This window comes from Scyliorhinus torazame, chromosome 2, assembly GCF_047496885.1.
Source record: "Scyliorhinus torazame isolate Kashiwa2021f chromosome 2, sScyTor2.1, whole genome shotgun sequence".
Taxonomy (NCBI): Eukaryota; Metazoa; Chordata; class Chondrichthyes; order Carcharhiniformes; family Scyliorhinidae; genus Scyliorhinus; species Scyliorhinus torazame.
Window position 1 is genome coordinate 178,478,590 of NC_092708.1, and position 22,098 is coordinate 178,500,687.

Genomic DNA, 22,098 nt, shown 5'->3' on the forward strand with positions numbered 1-22,098 from the left:
TTTGGTGCATGACCGACAGAAAATGATGCCTTAGCAAAGTGGCAACAGCATGTTGCTATGACAACAGAATCATTAACATTGTATGTGCTGGAGACAAAACATGTTGCCAATGGCACATATGGCTCTTTGTATACCATGAAAAACAGGTTTTAAAGTCAACCCCAAAAAATCATAACATGATGGTATTTATTTGATTTGATTTGGTTTGTTGTCGTATGTACCGAAGTACAATGAAAATAATTTTTCTGCGGCCAAGGGAACGTACATAGTATGTACATAGAAGACAAAAAAAGAATAATCGACAGAGTACATTGACAAATGGTACATCAACAAACAGTAATTGGTTACAGTGCGGAACAAGGGCCAAATAAAGCAAATACATGAGCAAGAGCAGCATAGGGCGCATGAATAGTGTTCTTACAGGGAACAGATCAGTCCGAGGGAGAGTCGTTGAGGAGTCTAGTAGCGGGGGGGGGGGGGAAGAAGCTGTTCTTATGTCTGGATGTGGGGGTCTTCAGACTTCTGTATCTTCTGCCTGATGGAAGGGTCTGGAAGAAGGCAAAGCCTGGGTGGGAGGGGTCTCTGATTACGCTGCCTGCCTTCCTGAGGCAGCAGGAGGTGTAGACAGAATCAATATTGGATGGCAAGCTTGTGTGATGCGTTGGGCTGAGTTCACCACACCCTGCAATATCTTGCGATCTTGGACCGAGAAGTTGCCATACCAAGCTACGATGCAGCCGGATAGGATGCTCTCTATGACACATCTGTAGAAATTTGAAGCGATGCAGACATGCCGAATGTCTTTAGCTTCTGTAGGAAGTAGAGAAGTTGTTGGGCTTTCTTGACTGTTGCATCAACATGAGTGGACTAGGGCAGACTGTTAGTGATGGTGACCCCCAGGAACTTAAAGCTATCAACGATCTCCACTTCGGAGCCATTGATGCAGACGTGAGGGGGTGTCATACTATGCTCCCTGAAATCGATGCTCAGTTCCTTGGTCTTTCCAACATTTAGTGAGAAGTTGTTTTTGGTACACCATGCAACCAAGTGATTTATCTCCCTTCTGTAGTCTGATTCGTCGTTGTTTGAGATACGACTGTAGCCACCTAAAATGGCTGATTCCCGATTAGAATGGTCAAACCCCGATCTAAAATGGCGAACGAAAGAGACTGATGGGAAAATCAGTGAACAGGACTCAAACGGACAGCTGCAGGCAAAATAGTATATTCGGCTCTGGGGAAATCGGCCCAGACCGATACCTGCAACCATTAACAGCACAAAAACGCAGCCATCTGCATACGAAGCAGCCATCCCTGGGAACAATTGCTATACATTAGCAACATAAAGCCGATCCAGACTTTTCGGCGCCAGCAGTGGCTGAGGCAAAGAAAGGTGGACGACCACCCCCCCGATCAAGGAATCGCCCCATTATTGGAGCATATCGAACCAAGTGATTGGGACCAAGTCCAATCACTTGGAACCAGGGTCAAGGTCCGCCCCGAGAGGCGGGAAGCCCCTGGGAACTATAAAAATAGGGGCCAAGTTCAGATCGACCCTTCTCCTGCTCGCAACCTTCGAGACCCTTCGACAAAGACAACTGTAAGTGTTACTCCAGCGATCGCTACCCGATAGGCGCTCCGGACTATCGACTCATACCAGCCTTTTGAATCTCGCAGGCCAGAATCAATTCGATAGACCATTCGTTTCCCTGACCTGGTGGGCCATTTCCAAAGTTAAGTATTGGCCTTTAGTGGTAGGTAGTAGTCTAGAAGTAGGATTATTGTATAAGTATTTATTGCTGTATATAATAAATGATCGTTGATTTAACTTTTACTAAGCGGTGTGCTGCATTATTAATCATTACTTGAGCTTGAACCACGTGGCGGTATCAGAAAGATACCTGGCGACTCGTGAGCAAAGGTGACAGAATTAGAGCTAATAAAACTAAGGCTAATAAGAGCAACACGACCCACCACAGTCGTACCATCCACAAACTTTATCATTAATTTAGACAACCTAAAACACACAAACCTCGCTATTATGATGTGATCCAGAATTCCAAAAGTGGATCTGAGTACTAATAAGGTAACACAATCTCAGGTTAATCTGGCTCATCTTGCAGAATGTTTCCCCATAAATTAAAGTCAAATATGCACAATATGAACAAAAACGTGATACTACATTGTACAGAAGGCAATTCCATCCTTTGACTGGAACAAAATTCGACATTTAACATCCTTTTAACTTTTTTGTTTCATTAGCTCATTCAGATCATTTTAAATTGGTCGAGAGAGTTACCTTGATGTGTTCCATGGTTTTATTCCACACAGACTCTTTTTCTTCAGTGCTGTAGCCAGGTATGGATAACATATTGTGGATATAATTGAAAACGTCCTCCTACAGTGGTGAGTAAAGTAGAGTTACTAACACATGATACCGCCATAACTTCCTACAGACGAGTATGACTAGAAATTCTACTTTCTCGGAAGGTTATTATGTAGAATGTAATATCAAATCAGTAGTTAACACAATGGACTGAATTCCCCGGTCCACCAGCCACGTGTTTCCTGGCGGAGCGGCGTTCACTGATGGTGGGATTCTCCCTTCCGACCGCTTGTTAATGGGGTTTCCCATTGAAGTCACTCCATGTCGCAAGGAAACCCACTGGTGGGGTTGCACTGCCAGCGGGAAAAGAGAATCGAGACAGCCAGAAAATTCTGGCCAATGTCTGTAATAAAGTTCTTAGGTAAGTTTGATAAAGATCTTTTCACAAAACATGCTCAGAGGTCCTTGTGTCATCCCAAGCTACATTTTGAAAAATTTGCAACCAGCGTCACCGTGCCACAGTTGTTCGCACTGCTGCCTCACAGTGTCTGGGATTAGTATTCAATTCTGACCTTGGGTGGCTGTCTGTGTGCAGTTTTCATGTTCTCCCCATGTATGCATGGGTTTGCTCCACATGTAATGGGTTCCTCCATAGTCCAAAGAGGTGCAGATCAGATGGATTGGCCATGCTAAATTACCCCTTAGAATCCAGGGATTTGCAGGCTAGGTTTATGGGGATAGGGCGGGGTGGACCTGGGTAGAGTGCTCTTTTGAAGGGTCAGTGCAGATTCGATGGGCCGAATGGCCTCCTTCTGCACTGTATGATTATGCCCAGTCATCCATTCTTGCAAACAATACGGAATGTTCCCCAACTCTGAGAAAGTTTCACAAAATGCTTTATCTGCTTCCCAAGAATAAATTATAAAACACTGATTGGCTTTCTTGACTGGGCTGCTGGACCTATTACAAAGCTGAATTTAGTATGTATGGGTTAACACCATAGAATATGCAGGTGTAACGTTTCCACTTTAGGTTCAACTGCCAATTCTTTTGGCAATTTTATAAAGCCTTCTCCCCTTCCCCCACCAAACATTGTCACTCAAACTCATTTACATATTTCCAAACACATTCCTGCCAAGATTGAAGCATACTTTTTTTTTCTTTCTTAGAATGAAAATAGTTTGATGTTTAATTAAAACAGACAAAAATAGATTTATCACAAAACGTAGACATTTCAATCAGTGTTAATTGACTAGCTCTAAGTAAACCCATCTTAAATTAATGAAATTCACTTTTTAAAAGCATTAGAAGTGCATTGGCCTTCTGAGTAAATTAAAACAAAAATCACATTTAACTATCACAACACACTGGGTTAGTGCGTGTTGTAGGAGTAGACGGAGGAAAAGACTCCATGAGAGGCCAAGCTGACAAGGCAAAGCTCACTTTATTCCACACTAATCACTCCACTCCACTCCCCGCAGGGTCTCCTTCCCCGAACTGCTTCCGGTCGGGGTTTATATTCTGTGGGGAATTCCTCCTATTAGGAGGGAGTTCCGCCCTCTAGTCACCCGAGTAGAACATGCTCCGAGGTGCAGGGGGAGAATCTTTCTCTGGACTTCTGCTGCTTCTGTCGGTAACCCTGCTTCTGGACCTGAATGCTGGCTGCCTTTTTCAGACCGGTTCAGTGGAGGGCAAGAGGTGCCTGTTGCTGCCAGTTGCTTGCAGGGGAGAGGAGTGCTTGTCTGCAGTTGCCACACCTGGGACTCGTACTTGTCACTGGTTCCCTCCTGCTTAAGGGCTGGAGTGAAGCAATGGGGTGGTATTTGGTTGGCCTGCTGCTGGGCTGAACATGGAGGAGCATGGACTCGCTTTTGCAGTTTTAGATTGGGTGGAGTCTGGAGACTGGATGCCAGATCTGTGAGAGCAACAGGGGAGTGGCCCAATTGAGTGTGTACTGCTGTGCTGATGCTGGTTTTGTTTTTTTGTTGGGGGATTGTATGGTTATTATTGTGTTTTTGTGTGTTTAGCGGCTGGGTGCTCGCCAGTTGCAGCCCTCCTTCTGTGTACTGGGGATTGAGGGGTCCCTACCAGTGCTCGTGTGGGGAAGGGGTGTTCGCGGTCTCTCCTCAACCGTGTGCTGCCTGTCCTTTTCCTGTGGGGCTTGCAGGCACCTCTTCACCGACGTGGGGCGGTTGCTGGAGCTGGGAGAGGGTTGTGAAGTGGAGAGTGCGCTGGAGTGGGTGCAGGCGGCTTTGCATTGCACTTAATTGTCTGTTGAGTTTCTTGTGGTATTTGGCTTGTTGCTTTTTGTACAGTGAGTTCTCTCACTCTCTCTTCCTCCATGCCCCGTATGGGTGTGCCCTTTTTCGGTGGTCTAGACTGCTCATTTGGGCGCCTTTCCACTGATGTGGGGCTACCGATGGGATGGGGTGGAGGGAGAGGTGGCCGGAAATGTGCTTTGCAGCTGGTGGTTTGTTTAAAGGAGCTGGTTTGGGTTGAACTGTGCCCCCTCTTGGGAACCATGATGTGGAGATGCCGACGTTGGACTGGGATGGGCACAGTAAGAAGTCTTACAACACCAGGTTAAACTCCAACAGGTTTGTTTTGAATCACTAGCTTTCAGAGCGCAGCACCTCCCTCAGGTGAATGAAGAGGTGGGTTCTACAACCACATATATGGACAAATTCAATGATGCAAGATGATACTTTGAATGCGAGTCTTTGCAGGAAATTAAGACTTTACAGGTCCAGACGGTGCAACTGGAGAGAAGGTTAATCACAGGTTAAAGAGGTGTGAGTTGTCTCAAGCCAGGACAGGTAGTAAGATTTTGCAAGCCCAAGCCAGATGGTGGGGCACCAGCTTGGGAATGTAAGGGGTGTTCTCTCTCTCTTTCTCTCTCGCACACTGTGCCCTGCACTGGTGTGACCTTTCTCAGTTGTCTGTCCTGCTCATTTGGGCACCATTCCGTCGATGTTGGGCTATCGTTGGGGTCGGGGGAGGGGGTTGGTAGTGATGGTGGTGGGTTGAGAGCTGGTGGTTTAGTTTTTTTGTGCCTTGTAAATGCTTTTAGAATATTACCGATTTTCATGACTGTTTTAAGTATGTTGCTTATTCTTTTGAGTTGTTCATAAACTTATATTTCTAGGAGGGGAAGCAGATGCTATATAGCTCTGTCCCTGTAGGGGTCATAACACCACCACTCTCCCCAAATCCGTAGAAATTTCCATGTTCTCAGGTGGAGGGTCCTGTGGTCGCTTGGGTTGTGGGTGAAGTTATAGGGGCGGTACATCCAGGAGGTGTGTAGCTAGCGTACTGGGGACCGCTGCTTCCGTGAAGAACATTGCAGCTGGCATGGCCCAGCCGGTGAGGCTGCTGGTGCAAGTGTTGCCGGCGTTTTGACGCCGGGAGATCCAATGTCCATATCGGAATGTGACTCGCTGTCTACGCCGTCGCTGGCCGGGTCCACAGGAGCCACAGGTCCCTCGACATCTCAGCAGTCAACAGGGGGAAGAATGGGCGGGTGGGGTCCAGGTTGCCCACTGGTCTTGGGGTTCCTCCTTGGCCATACGGGGGAAGGTGTCCGGGTCATGCGTGGGGCCATCGGCCACATGTCGGTGGTTCTTGGTCGTGTCATTGTAAGTGGTCCAGGTGGCGGTGTGTCTCTGCCCCCTGCACCTGGACCACATAGAGGACTGGCCCCATCGCGTTGAGGACTGTCCCAGGGATCCATGTGGCGGCAGTCCCGAAGTTCCTCAAATAAACCGCATCACCTGCCGTGAAGGTATGCGCAGTGGGCAGTGGTGAGAGTCTGTCTCGGAGCGGTCCTGGTGCCGACAGACCTGCATCCCGTCATCGGGGAGGACGAGGTTGAGACGCGTCTGGAGACGGCACCCCATGAGTAACTATGCCGGTGCGATGGTGGTTGTGGCGCGAAGCGTCGTACGATAACTGAAAAGAAACCTCGCCAACCGCGTTTCCCACGACCCCGAGGTTATCTTTCTCATGGCTCTCTTGAACATTTGTCCCACTCGTTCGGCTAGTCCATTGGAAGCTGGGTGGTACGGAGCCGCCGTACGTGCCTAATGCCATTCGCGCCCATGAACAAAGCAAAGCCCTGGCTTGTGAACGCCGCCCCATTGTCAGACACCAGGAACTCGGGCAGTCAGTACGTGCTAAAAATAGCCCTCAGTCTGTTCATTGTTGCTCTAATGGTCGCCATGAAGACCCGGTGTACTTCCAGCCATTTTGAGGGGCGTCCACTACTATAAGGAACGTGGCCCCTGAAACTGGCCGGCAAAGTCGATATATACATGGGACCAAGGCTTCCGGGGTCACTCCCAGGGGAGCATTCGGGCCGTTGGTGGAATCTTCTGGTGTTCCTGTCATGGGATGCAATTTTGGGCCACCCGCTCGATCTTGACATCCAGTCCGGGCCACCAAACATAGTTGCGTGGCAACATTTTCATCTCGGCCATCCCAGGGTGCTCGTTATGGAGATCTTTCAGCAGGGGAGCACGTCCCCGTTCGGGTACGACCACCCACATCCCCCACAAGAGGACATCGTCTTCCATTCTCATCTCGGGTAGTTTGGCAGCGTAGGCCCTCAGCCCTTCTGGTATCACCCTATGTCAGGCCCCGTACTGGACAATATGCTGGACTTTGACAACTCTGGGTAGGTCTACGTCCATTCTCTGATATGAGCCGCCATTACTGGCAATGTGTCCATGAAATGGAGAGCGGCTATCACCTCCGTGGCTGGGGCGGAAGCCAACGGCTTGGTGGGTGGAGGCAGGCAGCTCAACACATCCGCGTGCGGGATTCTTGTGCCCGGGCGATGCTTCATAGTGTATTCGTAGGCTGTCAGCAGCAGGGTCCACCATTGAACCCAGCCGGATGCAATCGGCGGAATCACCCGATCTTCTTTAAATAACCCCAGCAGGAGCTTGTAGTCAGTATGGGGGTGAACGGCCACCCATAAACGCACTGGTGGAATTTCCGCACCGTGAACACCACTGCCAAGCCACCTTCTCTATCTGGGCATAGTTCCGCTCGGCGTCCACCAGCATGCAGGACACAAAAGCAAAAGGTCACTCTGACCCGTCAGGCATGCGGTGTGCCAGTGAGTGTCACAAGTGAGGAGCAGGGCTTGTTGGGCCGGAATGGGTAAGTAATTCCTTCGACGAGAGCCACTGCTTCATCTCGTGAAATGCCTTTTGATGCGGGGGGCCCCAATTCCACTTCTATCCCTTCTTCAGCAGTTGGTGGAGCAGACTGAGCAGCGTGGCCATCCTGGGTATGAACTTCCCGTAATAGTTCACCATGGAGAGGAAAGAGTAGAGCACTATCTGGTCACGAGGAATGGGGGCCTGGTGAATCGCCCACACCTTGTCCTCTACTGGGTGGAGGCACCTGCTGTCCACCCGACTGTCGAGATAAGTGACCTCCGGTGGGAGGAAAATGCACATCTCCCTCCGGAGACAGACCCCGGCCCGAGCAAACTGCCCGAGGATATTGGTTAGATTCTCCACGTCATAGAATAGATCATAGAATTTACAGTGCAGAAGGAGGCCATTCGGCCCATCGAGTCTGCACCGGCTCTTGGAAAGAGCAGCCTACCCAAGGTCAACACCTCCACCCTATCCCTATAACCCAGTAACCCCACCCAACACTAAGGGATAAGATTTTCTACCAGTGGACGAACATCATATGGTCGACCTTTTGGGCTTTGCATGAATGGAGACATTTTTTCCCCCAACGGCATGGCACATGTTTCTGATGCAAGGTCTCGGTGATGAGAACATAATCCAGGTAGACGGCCACCCTTGGCAACCCACGCTAGATGTTCTCCATAACCGCCTGGAATATCGCCCAAGCATACCTACAAACCCCGAGAAGCACAATGTCAGAGGAGTTACTGGACACGGACAGTCAACAGTTGGGACCCTGTATGGACGACTCTTAGAAATGACGCGCTTCCTACTGGGCGAGACACGGGGAAAATGGGAAGAAGAGCTAGTGACGGAAATAGGGAGGGGACTCTGGAGCAAAGCACTGAGCAGGGCCACCTCCACCTGCACAAGGCTAAGCCTCATGCAACTGAAAGTGGTCTCAGAGCACACCTGACAAGAACCCGAATGAGCAGGTTCTTCCCGGAGGTGGAGGATAAATGTGAACGGTGCCAGGGAAGCCCGGCCAACCATGCCCACATGTTCTGGGCATGCCCCTGACGTGTCGGGTTTTGGTTCGAAGCAATGTCCAAGGTGATGGCCAAAGAATGGCAGTCTTTGGGGTACTGGACCATCCAGAACTATTCATGGAAAAAGACGACTGAAGCCCCTGCCTTTGCTTCCCTCATCGCCCTCCAGAGAATCCTGCTCGGCACCAGCCACCGTTGCAGACTGGCTGACCGACCTACCAGAAACCTTCCATCTGGAGAAGATCAAGTTCACCATCCGAGGGTCAGAGGATGGCTTCCGCAAAGCATGGAGGCAATTCACCAATTTGTTCCAGGACCTTTTCGAAGCCAACAGCCAATAGAGCTGGGGAAGGGAGGGGGAGGAATGCATGGGAGCCAACGAGACCACAGGGAATAGACTGGGAAGGGAGGCGGGTGGTGGTGGAGGGGGGGGCAGAGAAGAAGGGAGAGTCCGGAAAAAGGACGATACAGAGGTCAAGGGGCCTTGAACAAGGCCACAAGAAAAGGAACCCCCAAAGAAATGCCGAAAACAGGATAGGGGGAGGGGAGAAGAAAGGGGGGAAGCCAAACAACAAAGAGTGGGGGGAGGGAAGGTGAGGGCACCACTCACATGCAAATGGCAGATAAGTGCCCATTGTACAGCAAGGGACCCAGGGAAGGACATGAAACAATGAATGAAGGTGTGGGGGGGGAGGGGGGGATCAGCACAGAGGAAAATGACCAGTACATTTTAACCAACGCATTTATCCTTACTGAATGTATAGTATATAAAATGTAAAAACTTCAAGAAACACATTTCACAAAAAAAGGAAATAAGAAAAAGGACTGCAAAATTCATCAAGGAACATGGACAGGTTAATAGAATGGACAGAAAGTTGGTAACTGCAATTTAACGAACAGAAGGATCATGGAATACAAATAGAAGTATATATTTAATGGAAGAGAGTGGATGAACTTCGGGGCTCAAAGACATGAACACAATAATGCTGGTGAAAAGTGAAAGAAAGACCAATTATCAAAATAGGTTTCATAAATAGGGACAGAGCATAAAAGCAAAGAGGCATTTATAAAGTTATGATGATCTGGTTATATCTGGAGTAATCGATACATTTTTGGACAACGCATGTTGGAAACATTGGAAAGAGTACAATGTAGTCATCAAGATGATGCCAGGAAGGGAAAACAATAATTAAGAAGCAGGCTTGAGATACTGGTTTCGACTGGAGCAGAAAAGGGCCGGGAGTCAGTGACAAGAAGTCAATTAAAAACTACCCGAGAGAATAAAAAGGGAGGTTTACAGAGAACAGGCAGTAAATTATGTTGGACAGTTCTCACAAACAACTTATATGGATACAAGGTGCCAAATGTCCACCTTCTATGCTATAACTTTCCTGTTGTCACTGAACCATACCTCAAACAGTTCTCAAAGATAACTAGCAGATACATTTCATCAATAAAAGTCCAATGATGTGAAATGAAGGCTAAATTAGTTTGTTTTATAAGTATAGTATAGAACTTTGATTTGAATAGTCAATCATAGAATTTTGTATAGTTTTATTCACGTTTCATCATAGAATCATAGAACTTACAGTGCAGAAGGAGGCCATTCGGCCCAATGAGTCTGCACCAGCCCTTGGAAAGAGCACCCTACCCAAACCTCCACACTATCCCCACACCTCCATCCTATCCTGTGTTGATAATCACAGGATGTGGCGCACAAAGACTCCGTGAGACAAACAGAGTGAAGTCGATGAGGCTTTATTAAGCGTGTCTGTTCCCCAGCAGCCCGATAGTAAACTGGCATGCGGGGGAAGGCACCGGCTTCTTATACTTCGCCTTCAGGGCGGAGTATGAGGTCAACGGCCAACCAGGACCCGGGATCTGTCAGCCAATGACATTAGGGCTTCCAGTCCCACATGACCCCCAATACATACTACCACATTCACCCCTTGTCAAAAATGAACCCGGCGGGGTGATGCTTCGTATGGTGGTAAGGGTTTACAGTACTGGTCCTGGGAGGAGAGAACAGTTACATGGTAGGACCGTATTGGACAGTATCGTCCTGTTACAACTATTTACAGAGGATATATGAAAACAAAATGTTCATTGGACAGTCCATCTTTGTTTTACATCGACGCCACGAGTCGGTCGGGCGGTCTGGTCGTCCGTGTCGATCGCCTCGGCCCCGGCGGTGGTGGTGGTGCTTGTACCAGCGTTGTCGCCTCCGGGAACCGCACGGTTTTAGCTGTCGGTGCAAAGGGGAGGGGGGCTGATCCTCCTGGGAAGGGGGCGGTCGCGGGGTGCGGCGGTGGCAGGAAGGGGGGCGGTTGGGTTGATGGTGCCGGGGGGGTGTGCGTGGTGCCGGCGGGCGCCAGATCCCGCAGGGAGACCGTGTCCTGTCGGCCGTCGGGGTACTCCACGTAGGCGTACTGGGGGTTTGCGTGGAGGAGGTGAACCCTTTCGACCAACGGGTCCGCCTTATGTGCCCGCACGTGCTTTCGGAGCAGGATGGGTCCTGGGGCCGCCAGCCAGGTCGGCAGCGACGTTCCAGAGGAGGACCTCCTAGGGAAGACAAGGAGACGCTCGTGAGGCGTTTGATTAGTGCTCGTACATAATAACGACCGGATGGAATGGAGAGCGTCCGGGAGGACCTCCTGCCACCGTGAAACTGGGAGATCCCTGGACCGTAGAGCCAGTAGGACGGCCTTCCAGACCGTGCCGTTCTCCCTTTCTACTTGCCCGTTCCCCCGGGGGTTGTAGCTGGTCGTCCTGCTTGAAGCTATACCCTTGCTGAGCAGGAACTGGCGCAGCTCGTCACTCATGAAAGAGGACCCCCTGTCGCTGTGGACGTATGCGGGGTAACCGAACAGTGTGAATATGCTGTTCAGGGCTTTAATGACTGTGGCCGCGGTCATGTCGGAGCAGGGAATGGCAAAAGGGAAGCGGGAGTATTCGTCCACTACATTAAGGAAATACGCGTTGCGGTCGGTGGAGGGGAGGGGCCCTTTGAAATCGAGACTGAGGCGTTCAAAGGGACGAGAAGCCTTAATCAGGTGCGCTCCATCTGGCCTGAAAAAATGCGGTTTGCATTCTGCGCAGATGTGGAAGTCTCTTGTGACTGTACGGACCTCCTCTAAGGAGTAGGGGAGATTGCGGGACTTGATGAAGTGGTAAAACCGAGTGACCCCCGGGTGGCAGAGGTCCTCGTGGAGGGCTTGGAGGCGGTCAATTTGTGCGTTGGCACATGTCCCGCGGGATAGGGCATCAGACGGCTCGTTCAGCTTTCCGGGCCGGTACAAGATCTCACAGTTGAAGGTGGAGAGTTCGATCCTCCACCGCAAGATCTTGTCGTTCTTGATCTTGCCCCGCTGTGCATTATCGAACATGAAGGCAACCGACCGTTGGTCAGTGAGGAGAGTGAATCTCCTGCCGGCCAGGTAATGCCTCCAATGTCGCACAGCCTCCACTATGGCTTGGGCTTCCTTTTCCACTGAGGAGTGGCGGATTTCTGAGGCGTGGAGGGTTCGGGAGAAAAAGGCCACGGGTCTGCCCGCTTGGTTAAGGGTAGCCGCGAGAGCTACGTCAGAGGCGTCGCTCTCGACCTGGAAGGGGAGGGACTCGTCGATGGCGCGCATCGTGGCCTTTGCGATGTCCGCTTTGATGCGGCTGAAAGCCTGGCAAGCCTCTGTCGACAGCGGGAAAACCGTGGTCTGTATTAGGGGGCGGGCCTTGTCTGCGTACTGGGGGACCCACTGGGCGTAGTATGAAAAGAACCCCAAGCAGCGTTTCAGGGCTTTTGGGCAGTGCGGGAGGGGAAATTCCATGAGTGCGCGCATACGTTCGGGGTCGGGGCCTATTATCCCATTGCGCACTATGTAGCCCAGAATGGCTAGCCGATCGGTGCTAAAAACGCACTTGTCCTCATTGTACGTGAGGTTCAAGGCTTTGGCAGTCTGGAGGAATTTTTGGAGGTTGGCGTCGTGGTCCTGCTGATCGTGGCCGCAGATGGTTACATTGTCGAGGTACGGGAACGTGGCCCGTAACCCATGTTGATCAACCATTCGGTCCATTTCCCGTTGGAAGACCGAGACGCCGTTTGTGACGCCAAAAGGGACCCTTAGGAAGTGGTATAATCGCCCGTCTGCCTCGAAGGCTGTGTACTTGCGGTCACTTGGGCGGATGGGGAGCTGATGGTAGGCGGACTTGAGGTCCACGGTGGAGAAGACTTTATACTGGGCAATCCGATTGACCATGTCGGATATGCGGGGGAGAGGGTACGCGTCTAGTTGTGTGTACCTGTTGATGGTCTGGCTATAGTCAATGACCATCCTTTGCTTCTCCCCTGTCTTCACTACTACCACCTGCGCTCTCCAGGGACTATTGCTGGCCTGGATTATGCCCTCCTTTAGTAGCCGCTGGACTTCGGAGCGAATGAAGGTCCGGTCCTGGGCGCTGTACCGTCTGCTCCTAGTGGCGACGGGTTTGCAATCCGGGGTGAGGTTCGCAAACAAGGACGGGGGTTGCACCTTGAGGGTGGCGAGGCCGCAGATAGTGAGTGGGGGTATGGGGCCGCCGAATTTAAACGTAAGGCTCTGTAGGTTACATTGAAAATCTAAGCCCAGCAAGGTGGGGGCACAGAGTTGGGGAAGGACGTTAAGTTTGTAGTTTTTGAATTCCCTCCCCTGTACCGTTAGGGTAACTATGCAGAATCCCTGGATCTGTACGGAGTGGGATCCTGCAGCTAGGCAAATCTTTTGTGCGCTGGGGTAGGTAGTTAAGGAACAGCGTCTTACCGTGTCGGGATGTATAAAACTTTCCGTGCTCCCGGAGTCGACTAGGCATGGCGTCTCGTGGCCGTTAATTAGGACCGTTGTCGTCGTCGTCTGGAGAGTCCGGGGCCGAGCCTGATCGAGCGTAACCGAAGCGAGCCGTGGTTGTAGTAGTGGGGTGGGGTCCGTTGTTGCCGTCCAAGAGGACGTCGGGGATGGATAAAATGGCCGCCCCCATACCTCGCCCGTAGATGAGGGGTCACAAGATGGCGTCGGGGGTGGGCAAAATGGCCGCCCCCATGCGTCGTACAGGTCGGGGGCGGTCCAAGATGGCGGGGCCCCTCCTCCCCTCGTGGTGGTCGGGACCCAAAATGGCGGCGTCTGCGGGTCGTACATTGAGTGCTGGGGGGTCTGGGGGGCGCTAGGACCGCGCGGAGTTTCCGGGCCGCGGGCGCTAGGACCGCGCGGAGTTCCTTTGGTGCGAGCTCCAGGGCCGCGGGCGCTAGGACCGCGCGGAGCTCCCTCGCTGGGGACCGGCAGGTCAGTGCGAGCGCTGGGACAGTGAGGAGGTCCCTCGCCGGGGACGGAGGTCGGGGTCCAGGTGAGTTGTATTGCCGGCGGGTCAGGCGTGGGGCGCGGGACGGGGGCGAGGGCCCAGGTCGGCGGCTCCGGCGGGTCAGGCGTGGGGCGCGGGACGGGGGTGAGGGACCAGGTCGGCGGGTCGGGCGTGGGGCGCGGGACGGGGGCGAGGGCCCAGGTCGGCGGCTCCGGCGGGTCAGGCGTGGGGCGCGGGACGGGGGCGAGGGCCCAGGTCGGCGGGTCAGGCGTGGGGCGCGGGACGGGGGCGAGGGCCCAGGTCGGCGGGTCAGTCGTGGGGCCGCGAGCGCTGGCACCGCGCGGAGCTCCCTCACCGGGGACAGCGGTGGTCGGGGTCAAGGTAGGTGGCGCCGGCGGGTCAGGCGTGGGGCGCGGGACGGGGGTGAGGGTGGCGTTCGGGATACGGAAAACCCCTTCCTCTCCGTGGAGAGTGTTGGCTGGCACCCAAATCGGGAGCGCCGGCGGCGGGTCATACGTGGGCTGCGGGGAGGGGGGTTGGGGAGCGTAGGCGGCGTGCAGGGCTCCCAGTTCTCCCGGGGCCGCGGTGGTTGGGACCCAAAATGGCGGCGCCTGGGGGTCGCACATGGCGTGCTGGGGGGGTTGGGAGGCATAGACTGCCTGTAAGGCTCCCTGTTCTCCCGGGACGGCGGCGACCACGCGGGACCGGCACACCACCGCATAGTGGCCCTTTTTCCCGCAGCTTTTGCAGATGGCTGCGCGGGCCGGACAGCGTTGTCGGGGGTGCTTCGCCTGGCCGCAGAAATAACAGCGGGCGCCCCCGGTGCGACTCGGCGTTTGGACTGCGCAAGCCTGTGGGGTGTCCGGGGGGGGGGGGTAGGGGGTTTGCCGCGGCGGGTACGTACGGGGCCCAATGGCCTGCCGCGCGGTCGGGGCCGTAGGCGCGGGTATTACGCGCGGCTACGTCCAGCGAGGCTGCCAGGGCCCGTGCCTCTGAGAGTCCGAGTGACTCTTTTTCTAGAAGTCTTTGGCGGATTTGGGAGGATTGTATACCTGCAACAAAAGCATCGCGCATTAACATGTCCGTGTGTTCGTTCGCGTTCACAGACGGGCAGCTGCAGGCTCGTCCCAAAATCAGCAGCGCGGCGTAGAACTCGTCCATCGATTCTCCGGGAGCTTGCCGTCTCGTCGCGAGCTGGTAGCGAGCGTAGATTTGGTTAACTGGGCGAACGTAGAGACTTCTCAGTGCTGCGAACGCCGTCTGGAAATCGCGGGTGTCTTCAATGAGGGTGAAAATCTCCGTGCTCACCCTCGAGTGCAGGACCTGCAGTTTTTGTTCATCTGAGACTCTGCCTGTGGTCGATGTGATGTAGGCCTCAAAGCAAGTCTGCCAGTGTTTGAAGGCTGCTGCTGCATTCACTGCGTGGGGGCTGATCCTCAGGCATTCTGGAATGATCCTGAGCTCCATAGTCCTATTTAGGCACGCTTAATAAATTGTGGCGCACAAAGACTCCGTGAGACAAACAGAGTGAAGTCGATGAGGCTTTATTAAGCGTGTCTGTTCCCCAGCAGCCCGATAGTAAACTGGCATGCGGGGGAAGGCACCGGCTTCTTATACTTCGCCTTCAGGGCGGAGTATGAGGTCAACGGCCAACCAGGACCCGGGATCTGTCAGCCAATGACATTAGGGCTTCCAGTCCCACATGACCCCCAATACATACTACCACACAGGATATCAACTTTTAATGGCTGCTGTGCATCTCCAATTTTCTAGAATGCCTGTGGCAACATTGCCCATTGAAAGTGCTGGGCAAATGAACATTTCAACCCAGAAAAGCCAACACAGCTGGTGTTTGATAGACATAGAGACAGGTAGAATAAACGGTATATATTCAAAAAAGCTGGAAGTGCATGAATAGTCCCAAATTTAATTTGGCCCAATCATAAACAATGCTTCACATTTGTAATTCCCCCTTCCCAAAGCTACTTTAAAGCCTTTTTTTCTACAACCATCTTCCCTGATGAGGAATGGTCATTACCACATCAAGTTAAATTGGATGAACAGAAGGTCATAAGGACGCCTTTGGCAATGAACAATAGACAGGAGACAAGAGATGTGAAACATTATATCTGACAGCTGGCAAGACAAGCATAAAATTACAGGAAATCCATTAGTCATATACTGACATAAGATTACAAAAATGAAACATGCTCAGCAGCAGACTTTCAGGTAGTACGCTGGATTATTAAATTCAGCAGTGATTATATTACAGAATTTAGAGAGACAACCACACATGAAATGACTGCAGAGTCCTAACCAAGACAATACTGGGAGGAAGGATGTGATAGCAAACACATTTGGGGGACTTTGCATAACTGGTCACAAACTAATTGGAAGGAGGTTATTGCATAACATAGCGGACAGAGGCAAACAACAATAATGAAACTGGGTACAGTGGAACACGTTATACAAATGAGTTTTATCCACGGCCTAAATGAGCACAATATTGGAATAATAAGCATATCAGAAACAAGGATCTTGAGTGTACTTGTGAAGCATAGCATAATGGTAGTCAGTATCCACAAAGAAAATGCTGGCACATAAATAGATTCTATTCAGTTCAAAGTAAATTACCATCTAATCAGTCCTGCCTAGCCACTAATCTTTCAAAATGGACTGAAATATTTGCAAAATAGAATAATTGGCTGGAATTTGGTGACTGATTCGAAGGTCCAATGCTGGGGTCATTTGTGATACGAATTACGAGATTTCAAAGGGCACTTCCACTATGTGGCCAATTAGTGTTTGGCTGGAGAAGAGGGTGGCTGTTAACGGATTGCGGATGGGAACTAGTGCCGTCAAGAAGGTTAACAGCACCATTTTTTAAAGGTCAATCTTACTATTGCCTGCAGAATGTGAAGGCAAAGGAAGGAGTGTAGAGGTGAACATGTATAAATAGTTGCACTAAGAGGTGATGCTTCCCTGGAGAAAGGTTCTCTTCCTGGAGGATGGAAGGCAGCGGCCAGCAAACCTCACAAAGAAGGCCTGGCTGGAGGTAGCCAAGAAAGTGAGCAGTTGCAGGGTGGTCACATGAACGTGGGTACAGTGCCAGAAGCCATTTAATTACCTAGTCAGGTTTGACAAGATGAGGGCAATTGCAAGGTGGAAGCACTATATGTCCAATATGATGGCTGTGAGATGTGAGGCAAAGGAAAAGCAAAAGCAAAGTGAGACCCATACTAAGGACCAATGTGCAATAAACCGTGGAGTGGCCTGAAATCAGAGGACCATGGCCACTGATTTCAGTGCAATGTCATGTTGCAATGTCAAGCACGAATGACCACTTGCAGAAGGCCACTCAGTAGCACCATGATGGTCATTTAAAGGGGCGCAGTCTGACAAGCCTACCTTATAATCTAATGATGCAAATGGGGATGGAAGCAATGGAGCTTACAGGGTGAGAGTCGATCAGCCTGTCACAGAGAGCGAGGTAGGTCTGATGCCCCGGAAGAATGGTCACAGGCACCAAACCTTCTCACTAGGTTTCCAGTGATGCCTCTGTAGCATTTCATGATGGCACGGTGGCACAGTGGCTAGCACTGCTGCCTCACAGCACCAGCGGCCAGGGGCGACTGTGTGGAGTTTGCACGTTCTCCCTGTGTCTGCGTGTGTTTTCCCCGGGTGCTGTGGTTTCTTCCCACAGTCCAAAGATGTGCACGTTTGGTGGATTGGCCATGATCAATGCGTAGGGTTATGGGGATAGGGTCAAGGGTGAGTCTGGGTAGCTTCTAAGGGCCGCTGCAGGCTCAATGGACCGAATGGCCTCCTTCTACACTGTACGGATTCTACAGATTAAGCTCTGGATTATGGAGAAGCAGGAGGAAGCAGGCACGCATGGATATCAATAACAATATATTGATAACAATAATCTCTCCCACAGGCGCAGTAGCAAATAAAGCACGGGCAAAGGATTGGGGCCACCTGAGATCTCAGAGGAGTCACCATCTGAAGAGACATCATCCCATCAGTCTAAAGCACCTTCCATCAGTGCAACCACTTTCATGTCAGTGGACATGGCACAATGAATAGTTTGAGCTTGGCATGGCCCAGAATAGCTGATGGAAAGTGACAGTTTCAGACATTCGCAATTGAAGGACTGAGGGTCAGTGCTCAGTTTCAAACAGATGGCAACGTCATGGTAGCACAGTGGGTAGCACTGTTGCTTCACTGCTCCAGGGACCCAGGTTCGATTCCTGGCTTGGGTTGCTGTCTGTATGGAGTCTGCACGTTCTCCCTGTGTTTGTGTGGGTTTCCTCCGGGTGCCTTTCCTCCCACAAGTCCCGAAAGACATGCTGTTAGGTGAATCGGATATTCTGAATTCTCCCTCTGTGTACCCGAACAGGCGCCGGAATGTGGCGACTAGGGGCTTTTCACAGTAACATTATTGCAGTGTTAATATAAGCCTACTTGTGACAATAAAGATTATTATTATCATTATTAAAGCCTTGGGAGAAACTGGGTGGCGTGGGCGAGCAGGGCGGCCGCAACAAGAGCTCCCGCCGGTGGCCGTGATTTGCAGCGATTTCAGGGAACTCCCCGAGTCTTCACGCACCCCCCAACTATCGTCGGGCTTTGGGGCCATCACGAGCAGCCAGCGGGGCCGGTTTAAAAACCGGCAAAGAACCCCGCGCGGGTGTCGAGCGGCGGGGGCTGAGGCGCTGGGCCCAGCGCGGCATCGGAGTCAGAGCTGCGGGGGCGGAGCCACGAGGAGGCCAAAGCGGCAGGCCCGAGGTCAGGGCACTATGTAGGGAGGGTGCTCCACGTCAGATGGCTCCCACCTAGGCGGAAGAAAGAAGGCTGAAGCCTGGTCCCAGGGGTGCTCTGGGTGAATGCAGAGGAGAAAAAAAGAAGGTTGAAGGAAGTTTGTTTTTTTTTCTTTCCCCTTTTTTTCAAAAAGAGAATAAGTCAGATTGATGAAGGACAGGAGGGTGAAGGGGGAGAGAGGAGAAAAGAAAGAAGATAAAAAACAATAAGCCACTAAAGGATGCGAAGAGCCGCGTCGAAGAAAGGAGGAAACGCGGGTTCGCCGCTGAAGGAGAAGACAAGCAAAAGTGTTGACAGGATGGCGGAAGCCGAACTGCAAGGCGGGGCCGCACTTACGGTGGAGAAGATGACCGAGGTGATGGCGGTGGAGCTGGAAAAACAGATTGCAAGGCACATGGAGGCCTTGAGGAAAGAGATGGCGGTCGCGTTGAAGTCATTGGTGGAGGAGGCAATCGGCCCGGTGAGGGTGGCGGTGGCGGTGGCAAAGGCATCGGCCGAGGTGAGAGAGCAGGCGAGAAGATGAAGGAAATGGAGGAGGCCGTGTCACGCCACAGCGACCAGGTCACCTCGATGGGAGACGAGCTGTGGAGGGTGGTGGAGGTTAACAAAGGACTCCGAGCAAAGCTGGAAGACTTGGAAAACCACTCAAGGCGGCACAATTTGAAAATTGTAGGCTTGCCCGAAGGGACAGAGGGCCCAAGGCCAACGCAATACTTCGTGAAGAAGTTGGCGGAGCTGATAGGGGAGGGGGAGAGCCCCACCCTGTATGAGCTAGACCGAGCTCATCGGTCATTAAGGCCGAAGCCCAAAGTGAACGAGCCGCCAAGGGCAGTAATTATCTGCTTCCATAAGTTTTGCATGAAGGAGAAGGTATTAAGCTGGACAAAGCAGAAGCGTGAGGTGCTGTGGGATGGTACTGCAGTTCGGATCTACCAGGACTTGAGGGTGGAGTTGGCAAAAAGGCGAGCGGCGTTTGGGCGAGTGAAGGCGGCTTTGTACAAGAAGGGGGTGCGATTTGGTATGGCGTACCCGGCGAAGTTGAGAGTAACATATAACGCCAAATACTTTTATTTTGAGACAGCGGAGGCGGCTGAGGTTCGTGAGGGCAGAAGGCTTGGGACAGACGTGAAGAGGGAACTGGAAGAGAGACTGTGGACTGTGTTTGAGCAGCTGGAAAATGTATAAATGTTAAAACTTTCTTTTTACTGATTTGTATTGCAATTTACTTCTCTTTGCATTGTTACAGAGTTCAAGTTAATGATGGGTTGATTGGCGTTCTGTGTTGCGACGGTTAAATATTATGTCAGTGAATTGTAGGGGTTGGATTGTTGGGTTTGTTTTGGTGTTTCTTTCTCTGGGACTGGGTGGAAGGGGGCGAGATGTCTTGGCGGGGGGAGCTACCCGCGCAAGCTAACTAAAGTCAGCTAGTGAACGGGGGTGAGGTGGGAGGAGGGCTGCGGACGTTGGAGCAGGCTTCACTGGGCCTATGAGGCGAGCGAGAGAGGGGGAAGGGATGGATGTTGGGGGATGTTTTTTTAGGGGGGGGTTCTTGGGAGGGGGAGGGGTTCGATGTTAACAATGGACAGGGGCGGGTCAGGCTTATGGGGCAGGGCCCGGTGGTATGGTGATGGTGGATAAGAAGGGTGGTGGTGAGTGAGAGACGCCCAGTAAGGATAGTCACGTGGAACGTGAGAGGGCTAGGAGGTCCGGAAGGAAACAGAGGTGGTTGTGACATTGGACGCCGAGAAGGCATTTGATCGGGTAGAATGGGGGTACCTGATGGCAGTGCTGGAGCGGTTTGGGATTGGACCAAGATTTGTGAACTGGGTAAAGCTATTATATAAGGAGCCGAAGGCGAGTGTCCGCACAAACAATATCAGTTCGAGATACTTTTCTCTCCACCGTGGGACGAGACAGGGATGTCCTATGTCCCCCCTGCTGTTTGCACTTGCGATTGAGCCGTTGGCCATCGCATTGAGAGGTTCGGGTGCATCAAAAGGAATAGTGCGGTGGGGGGGGAATAGAGCATAGGGTGTCCTTATATGCCGACGACTTGCTGCTGTATGTGTCGGAACCAAGTGCGTCGATAGGAGGAATATTGGAGCTACTGCGGGTATTTGGGTCTTTCTCCGGGTACAAGCTGAACCTGGACAAGAGTGAGTATTTTGTGGTGTCTCGGCCTGGCGTGGGGGCAGGGTGGGGGGGGGGGCTGCCATTCCGTAGGGCAGGGACTCACTTCAAGTATCTGTGGGTGCAGAGTGCCGGGGGATCTGGCAAGATGGGATGGCCTTCCTTTGTCACTGGCGGGTCGGGTACAGGTGGTTAAAATGAATGTGTTGCCGCGATTTCTGTTTATTTTTCAATGCCTACCGATTTTCCTGCCAAAGTCTTTTTTCAGGGAGGTTGAGGGAAGGATTACCTCGCTCATATGGGGAGGGAAGGTGGCCAGAGTGAGAAAGGTGCTGCCACAGAGAGGAAGGCAGGCAGAGGGTTTGGGTCTCCCGAACCTGTTGTACTACTACTGAACGGCGAATGTGGAGAAGGTGCGGAGCTGGGTCAGAGGGGTTGATTCCCAGTGGTTCAGAATGGAGGAGATTTTGTGCAGGGGGTCGGGGCTGAAAGCACTAGCAACTGTATTAAGTAATGGGTTAAGAGACATAGCAATTAGTTGTCTCATTTATGTTAAGTATCCATTAATTGACACTGATATGTAAAGGGGCTTCAGGTGGCCTCTGTCAGGTGATGGATGGTTAGAATTTTGTGCAAAGGCTGTTGGAATGAAATAAATGTGTGTTTGTGAAAAAGGAACAGAACTTTAGACTCTTCATAATCACAGCAACTAAAACGTCTAACAATTAGTAGCAGAGGATCAGTTTTGCTGAACATTTAAATGCATTACATAGAAGTAGAAAAGCTTTTTTGGAAGCAGAAGTCTCTGAAAGAATTCGCAGAGCTTTAAGACACAACGTACAGGCATCAGATGCCATTTTTCAGCAAAGAGACATGGTATACTACAAGAGAGACAATTCTAATGAATGGAAAGGCCCAGGGAAGTTCATAGGCATAGATGGCAAAAAAATTATTTTGCAACATGGTAATCAAACTGTTAGGGTACATTCATCAAGGATAATGGGTACAGATTACAAATTTTCAAACTTAGACAGAGCAGACAGACATGACGAGGAACCAGAGTCATCTGGTACGCATGTGTTACAGAACTATGAGGACCAATTAACTAATATAGAGAGGGTTTCTGTGGAGGAACACAACACTTCGGATGAATTAGAACAGGCCATTTTCCGAAAGGGCAACTGCCAAAAGTTGGCACAAAAGTGACATACTTGCCTGAAGGGTCTAGTCAATGGAAGGATGCAACGGTTATTAGTAGAGCAGGGAAGGCCACTGGAAAGTATAAACATTGGTTGAAT

The 22,098-nt window shown here is 51.5% G+C and overlaps 1 protein-coding gene across 3 annotated transcripts in view; it reads right to left on the reverse strand.

Annotated features, from left to right (window-relative positions):
• vps8 (VPS8 subunit of CORVET complex) overlaps positions 1–22,098 on the reverse strand; it is a 1,010,867-nt gene that overhangs the window by 658,783 nt on the left and 329,986 nt on the right. For all 3 annotated transcript variants that reach the window (XM_072480702.1, XM_072480693.1, XM_072480711.1), the window contains exon 32: positions 2,299–2,397. In XM_072480702.1, the coding sequence (XP_072336803.1) occupies positions 2,299–2,397 (99 nt within the window). The remainder of the gene's footprint in view (positions 1–2,298; positions 2,398–22,098) is intronic.